The sequence below is a fragment of the Acyrthosiphon pisum genome, chromosome A1, assembly GCF_005508785.2.
Source record: "Acyrthosiphon pisum isolate AL4f chromosome A1, pea_aphid_22Mar2018_4r6ur, whole genome shotgun sequence".
In the NCBI taxonomy this organism is placed as follows: Eukaryota; Metazoa; Arthropoda; class Insecta; order Hemiptera; family Aphididae; genus Acyrthosiphon; species Acyrthosiphon pisum.
The window spans coordinates 127,245,691-127,253,819 of record NC_042494.1 but is presented as its reverse complement, the minus strand read 5'-3'; the positions used below and the strand labels follow the sequence as shown (position 1 = coordinate 127,253,819).

Here is an 8,129-nt window from a genome sequence, read left to right as displayed (position 1 = left end):
TGTATTTTGCATGTTTTAAGAATAATAATAATTTTTTAATATAATAATTTGAGCATAGGTAGCAATTTAGAATAATATAATTTGAATACAAGCGCAATTGGTATATTGACCGTAAAATATAAGAGGCGCAATTGGTACACTGACCGTAAAATATATGCGGCGCAATTGGTATATTAACCCAAAAATAAAAATTTTGTTTTAGGCGCAATTGGTCCATGCCCGTATGTTATATTTAATTTTTCATTATCAGCTATGAGCAGGTAATCCATAGTAATGATATTGTGGTTTTTAAATGTACCGTTTAAATCAAATTAAATTTTTTTAACGTTTGTATTGTAGAGAAGGTCACGAATATATAGGTATAAGTACTTAAAGCCGTCAATCGTATGTGTGAAAACCTATACATGCATACAATAGTACTTATAATTGATTTGCAATTTCTTACCATATACATTTAAAATATATCCCTATACTCTATAGACCTGTTTTCAAAAAATATAGGTACTTTTATACAGCGTTTATAACGATCAGTTATTATTAATGGATACTTAATTTATTCATAGAACAAACTGATACTTAAATAATGGTTTAATTTTAACGTTCTGAAAATCTACAATGCAAGTTTATTCGCATATTATGCTATATATGATATATTATCTATAAACTTATTCATGCATTTTGAAAATCATTATCATAATAGTTCTACGAAATAATATCAAAATTAAAGAATAATTAAATTAAATTAAGAATGTTTTAGTAAAATTATAATAAACTTAACTTTGATCAAAATCGTTTAACAAGAGTAATCTAAGAGATAGTTTCGCTTGTGTAAAAAGGTATTATATTCTGTGGAATAACTTATTTTTTGTTTTACAGATGACGAATTCTTCATTTCATTTTCATTTATCAAGTCTGTCAGAGAACTATTAAAATATGATAAAACAAATGAACTAAATATAGCGAATGGTATGAAAGTGACAACCATGCTATTCATTTTATTTGGTCACAGATTCATGTATTTAGCAGGAAATCCTTCGAGTCATCCTCAATTGATCGAAAATGTGAGTTAAGAAAATATTTTTAAAAAATCATTATAAATTAAGTGTTATTTACCATTTGTTACATACTTTTATATATGTAAATGATAAATTAATCTATTCCCCTTTTCTTTTATTACACCTTACATCACGCATCAAGAATATTCGGTTGTTTTCTTCTATATTGATGATAGTATCGAGTATGAGTGCCTATCTTAATCAACTAACAATCTCGATCCCGACTTCTAGACTTAAGGGGATTGGAAGCAGCGTATTTATTTCATATTTTAGACCTAAAATTCTGACAAGATTACGCATACTTGAAATAATTAGATTTCAATATTCTGTAAAAAGATTTGAGTTTATCGACCTTGTTTCTAGGTTATTGTGGTAACCAATATTTGTATTTCTTTAAAAATTTTTCTTAAGTTTTTAAATTTTTAGATTTACTTTAGTATCTTTTTAAGAAAGTTAAACAGATATTCTAAAATCGACTCCCACAACAACCCAGAAAAAGGTCAATCAACTCAAATGTTTTTACAGAACTGAAATGCGATAATTTTGGGATGACGTATTTTTGTCTGGCTTTTAGATCTAGATTGACTGAAAAATTAGTTTCCTCGTTGAAACAAAATATTTTATTTTATCAAATGCAATGACTTGTGCATGCGCGTATGAATCGCTAGTTGTTTTCCGGAAATTGTAATGAATATTCCACGCAGTTGTTAAATATGCGGGTAGTAATGGTATCGCGCTGGACACTCAACAAATGTTTATTTACTACTCACACTGCAACAGCACTACCCGACTTCAACTGATACACGAGTTGCATATAATCGTTTACTCATTAGAAAAAGAGCGCTTTCAGACCCCTTAAATTAATACCTATAGGTACTCTGTTAAATTCACAGCGTGGGTTCTCAGTCACGTTGAAATTGCGGTAAAATGGAAATAAAAATGTGGAATGTTGATAATGCCTAACATATTATTTAACAAAATATTTCATACCTACATTTCCTTCCTTTTAAATCATATATTCTCTTATAATACCTATGTATGAATCAATGTCCATATGTCTTAATGCTGAATATTATATTATTTAAATTATTTACATTTTTAAAGCAAATTGTCTAATTCTCTTTTATTATATTTAACTATTATTATGTAGGTATGATTATTGAGTGCAAAAATATTAATCAACATAATACATTTTGTAAATTATAATTATTATAAAATATGAAAGTATATAAGCATGTATCAGCATAGTCTATAGAAGACACCGTTAGTATTATATACGTACCTACGTCGAGTTTTAAATTTTATTCAATTTTACTATATTACAATATGCAGCTACATATATTTATAAATTTTACGCCATGGAAGAATGAATTCTACCTTTAAAAAAATATTAATATATATTCATAAACACGCATTATTTAGAAATCTTTTTTTTTTAAATTTTATTTTAATTCGAAACATACAATCTATATCGAATGACATCATAAGTATGTATGATAAGAGACAGTTAACAGTATACACAAAAAATAACAGTTGTGAAATAAGAATTTATTTAGACATGCTTTTTTTTTTTTTCCAGATTAAAATATGTAAAAGGTCTCTGTACCATTTAAGTTTTAAGCGTCTAGGAAGGCTATCAGGGATTGTGTGGGAGGAAAGGTTTTTAATTAAAGGATTTGAGTGGGAGGAAAGACGGTTGTGAAATGTTTTATACAAATGTTTGGCTTCTTAATAATTGATTGTTTTAGATTTCATGTCTGTGTGGAGCGTATGATTTGATATGTATGGTGAACATTTATTAATTTTCTTAAAGCAACGTTTTGGAAGGACTGAATTTTTTTTAAATTTGTCATTTTTGCACTTCCCCATAGCTGTATGTCGTATGTTCAGATTGGTTTCAGTAATGTTCTGTAGATGAGAAGTTTGATATTAGGGGAGGTTTGTTTATTACAGATTAGTGGTTTGAGGATACGAAAACGATTGTTCAGTGATAGTCTTTTTGCTCTAATATGGTGGGCCCATGTTAGTCTTTTATCTAGTATCAGACCAAGGTATTTAACTATAGGAGAGGACGGGATTGGAGCACCGTATAGAGTTACCTCAGGGGAAGGAGCTGGTCTAAGTGTAAAGGTGGTGTGGACAGACTTGCTATGATTTAATTTAAATCTCAATTTGGTAAACCAATTCTCCATAAGGTCTAGGTGAGTTTGAAGGTTTGCAGAGGCTATGAGTGGATTGTCATTCATAGAGATGATAACCTTGTCGTCTGCATAGTCTACTACTGGTGTATTTAGTGTGATTGGTTGATCTGCGGCGAATATATTATATTTGGGGATAAAATGCCGCCCTGAGGGACCCCAGCACTTATACTGTCAATACTTGACGTGTCAGACCCGTATCGTATTTAAAAGGTACGATTAGTTAGATATTATTTGATTAGAAGATAGAAGGATGAAGGAAGAAATGTTTTTAGTTCATTTAGGAGACCATCGTGCCATACTCTATCAAAAGCTTTGTTTTGTGGGTATTTATGGATTTTATATTTTAAATCGTTAGGAAAGAAGGGTTTAATTGGGAGAGATGATTGAGGAGGGACATTGAGAGTTTGCCAGTTGATTGTAAATTTTTTATGTGAGGGTAAACCAGTGCATTGATTACAGGCTCTAGCTCTACGCTTTTCAGTTATCATTGTTCTTATTATTTCTGGAAGTGGATTGAAAATATAAGGAGTGGAGGAATTTGTATTTGTGGCAGACCACGCCGCCATTTGTGTAATGTTAGTGAGATCCTTAACAGCTATGGCAATATTGTCAGGTCTTTTGAGTTTGATATTTAATTTAATATTTTCTTTTACACTATCATGAAATTTAAGATGATCAGTGAATCGATTAAATAAGTTAGGCAATGTTTGTTGAATTGGGGTAGAGGCATTTAAAGTTAATAGTACAGAGGAGTGATCAGAATTTAAATCAAGGATATTTTTTATGTTGCTGTAAAGTGAATTGGGTAATTTAGTGACGAAAACATCTAGTGTGTCCGGTTTTTTTTGACAGAAGATGACAATTACGCAGGAGCAGGAGGGGAAAGTACTTTGTATTTTTTGCATTTATAAAATTGTGAAGTGTAGTACCACGAGGATTACCCGTGCAACAGCCCCATGATTGGTGTTTAGCATTAAAATCTCCACCAACTATGAAGTTATTTTTAATTGTATTGAAAAATTCTGTGAACTTAGAGGTTGTTACATTATGTTTCGGGGGAGAGTAAATTGCTGCAATAGTAGAGGAAGTATAGTTTAATTTAATTTGAATTTAACAAGATTGACAGTAGTCTTGGGAAAAACCAATCAAATGTTGGTAGGTAATAGATGACCTAACATATATCGTCACACCACCATGTGCCGTATTATCAGGATGATTTATATTGATCAATTTGTAACCTGGGATATATGTTTTAGAATTATTAATAAAGTGAGTCTCGGAGATGATGGCAATGTCAATTCGTTTGTTGTTTAATACTATTTCGAGTTCGTGAGCATGATTTCTTAGGCCATTTGCGTTGAATAGTAGTATAAGTAGGAGTTGTCTGTGACAGTTATCGTTATGATTGTGATTTGGCATTTTTATCAAGTAGGCAGGAAATTACTTTAATAAGAAGGGAAATTAATGGATTTAAGAGAGACTTAAAACTCGTCTCTGAAACTTGACATTATCTTATTGATATCTGGAGCCTGTGGACGGTGGCTTTGACAATGCGTGTGCGTAAGTCTGTGTTTGAGGGATATGTTGACTTAAAATTGAGTGGTTTATTGGGTGGCTAACTTGTACATTTATAAACTTACTTTAAGAATTTTCATACATAAAATTACTTGATGAAGATGGTTTTTTCCGATGTTGAAGGTCTTTGTAGATAGTACAACCTTTGTAGTTGGCAGGGTGATTTTGAGAGCAAAGGGCACATTTTGTAGGAAGTTCACGTGAGTAGGACACAGAGATGAGGGGTGACCCAAGCCGCAGCGGACACAGCGAGGTTGATAGCCACAATATGCTTTTGTATGACGTATTGTTGGCAATTATGACATTGACTTATTGATTTTGGTTTATAAGGTTCTTCAATTTTGATTTTAGTATGCAAAAGTGAAGACAGATGAAAAAGTTCTGAAGAATTGGACGTGGATTTCAAGTCAACAAAAAATAGCGGAAGAGGATTTTTATTTACCTTATGAAGGACGTTAATTACTTGTCTGACCACAAAGGAAATAAGTTCTAACTCTTCTTTCATAGTTTCAATTGGCGTGGAAGGATGTAAGTTACGTATAACTACCTTCAAAGGCTTATCCTCTCTGAGTTGATAAGTATGATATTCGGCTTCTTCCTCTTTGAGATAATGAACTAGAATTCTGTATGAATCTGGGTTTGAGGTTTGGATTTTTAATTTGTCAGCAGATGATTTGCAGATAAAGTTATCTACTCCAATAATTTCAATGAGTTTTTTGCAAAGTTCAGGGAAATCATCAATGCCTTGTACAAAGACTAGAGGAGGTGGTTTGATAGGTACAATTTCATCAATGTCAATATGTTTGGTGTTGGAAGTGGGTGAGTTTGTGGGCTGAGTTACGTCTTGATTTTCATTTTCATTTTGACTCAGAGTTTTGTATCGATTTTGAGTAACAAAATTTTTTTTTTTAATTTTTGATCGGTTTGTTAGGTTTTTGGTGATGTTGGCGGTTCGGAGGCGGAAGAGCTGGAGTGGTTTCTTTTATTGCTGTTGTTGGTGGACTTAATGATAGTCCAGCCTGAATCAGATGTGATTTTGTTTTTATTTTTCGTAATTGTAATCAGAGTGATTGGACTGTTTTTGTTGTTTTGTTTATTATTGCTATTCATTTGTCAATTTATAGTAATATTTAATTTAATTAAGGACGAGTAAGAGTATTTTACTCCGAGACGGGTGATAGCGTTTGTAGGTAATTAGACTTATCTTGACGGACGCAGATAAGATCAACGTATGCAGTAACGTGCAAGTTTGACAAGTAGAAGAAATTTATTGGAAACCAAAGATGTACATTACGTTTGTTGGGTATTCACTTATTCACTTACTTAACTTGGGCGAAAAAAAGAGAACTGATTAGTGATTTTACTTTATTATTACGTAAAGAAAAAAATTTCGAAGTTCGGACGTTCTCACATAAGTGGTGCGTTGTAATAGAAAAAAAATCGATTTATTATTAAAATTAATTAACGAGCTAATTAATTTACTGGAGCGCGTGGAACGCGTGCGATGCGGACGACTGCTATCACGAGACTATTTAGAAATCTAAAATAGTTTTTTTAGACCAACAGTATTCTTTTAATTATATATTTCACCTTTTCGAGTAAAAAATATAAATACATTACTAAGGTTGCAAAAATATTATAAAGTAATATAGAAAAAATTATTTTAGGCAGACTTCCGTTATATCCGTTATTCAGTTAGTTAATTTTACTAGATAGATTTTAAGCTTATTATTTTTTCAACTATATTACTTAAATTCTGTTCAAATATATATTATAACAATTCTAAATAGTAAATACTATTAATTAAATTACTCCTAATAATTATAGATATACAGACATGGACCTGATTTATTATTGACTAGTATGAATCTAGTCGATCCGTTTTTCTTTATTAGTGGTTTTATCTTGTACACGACAATCTCTCCGATATTCAAGAAAGTTGGATCAGTATGGATAAAGCTTGCGTCACCGGTTATCTACCGAATAATGAGGTAAAATGATTTTGTCATACATTGTTAAATCGAATATAATTTTATGTTAATACTGGTTCATAAATCATAATATTAGGGAGTAAGGAAAATATTCGGTATCAATAATAAACACGATCTCAATTGATGATTTTAGAATGTTACCGGCTTATTGTGCAATGATGGCGATCACAGCTAATATCGTACCTCATCTTGGAGACGGGCCTCTTTGGCCTCAAAAAACCTGGAGCGAAGCCGAAACATGTAAGAAATATTGGTGGACCAATTTGCTTTTTATAAGTAATTTTATCGACACTAAGTACGAAGTAAGACTTATAAATTATAATTATATACTTATATATATTTGTTAATTCATTGTAGTTAAAAAAAAAATAATATTCTAAAAAAACCATATTGACCTATATTTCAAGCGTACCTACCTACCTAATATTTAATATTAACAGTGCCTCATAGTGAGCTGGTACATATCGTGTGACATTCAGTTCTTCATAGTTGGAGTTGTTTTAGTTTATGTTTACATAAAGAACATTAAATACGGAATTGGATTGCTCTCTACCATTATTATTGCGTCGATATTTACGCCATTTATAAGCACGATTTTGAAGAAAAGTGATGGAATACTTAAAGTACACATTCCGTGAGTAAAATTCAATGATAATATTATCATATCCACCCCCGTAAATTTGAATTTATTTTTTATGTATATTATAAATAAAATATTAAGATAGGTACCTGGTATCCGGCATTTGTTTACTAGGTACTTTTGGTTATTACCAAAAATACTGTACCTAGGTAGTTATCGAAAATACCATACCTCGGCAAATACCAGATCTCGGCGAATTAATTAGTGTTTCCAAGTTTCCATCCTAGGATAGGGCTTTTATATTATGTCTTATTGATTATATAAAAATAATAAATAATACACGTAGGAATACGGTATTTTCGGAAGCAACGGTAATTACCGATTCACGGTATACTGGTATACCGAAAATACCGCCAGCCCTAAAATAAAACCCATACGATTATATACAACTAGCTGAACCCGTGCACTCCGTTGCCCGTAAAAAATTTCAACTCTTAAAAAAAAATAACTTATACGAATGATATACCAATATAGGAATCTTCTCCGTGATATAATCTTTCATTAAAAAAAAAAAAGTTAAGACAATCAGTCGAGTAGTTTCAGAGAACATAAGCATCAAAGATTTCAATTTTCAGTTTTATATAGTAAGATACATTATGATATGTGCACGAACGTTGCGCCAGCCCCCCCCCCCCCCAAAGGAAAAAGGAAAATAAAATGCGTATTG

At 31.4% G+C, this 8,129-nt stretch overlaps 1 protein-coding gene across 2 annotated transcripts in view; it reads left to right on the top strand.

Annotated features, from left to right (window-relative positions):
- LOC100166807 (O-acyltransferase like protein) overlaps positions 1-8,129 on the top strand; it is a 32,119-nt gene that overhangs the window by 13,993 nt on the left and 9,997 nt on the right. For both annotated transcript variants that reach the window (XM_016806229.2, XM_016806230.2), the window contains exons 6-8: positions 6,659-6,822; positions 6,956-7,124; positions 7,263-7,456. In XM_016806229.2, the coding sequence (XP_016661718.1) occupies positions 6,659-6,822; positions 6,956-7,124; positions 7,263-7,456 (527 nt within the window). The remainder of the gene's footprint in view (positions 1-6,658; positions 6,823-6,955; positions 7,125-7,262; positions 7,457-8,129) is intronic.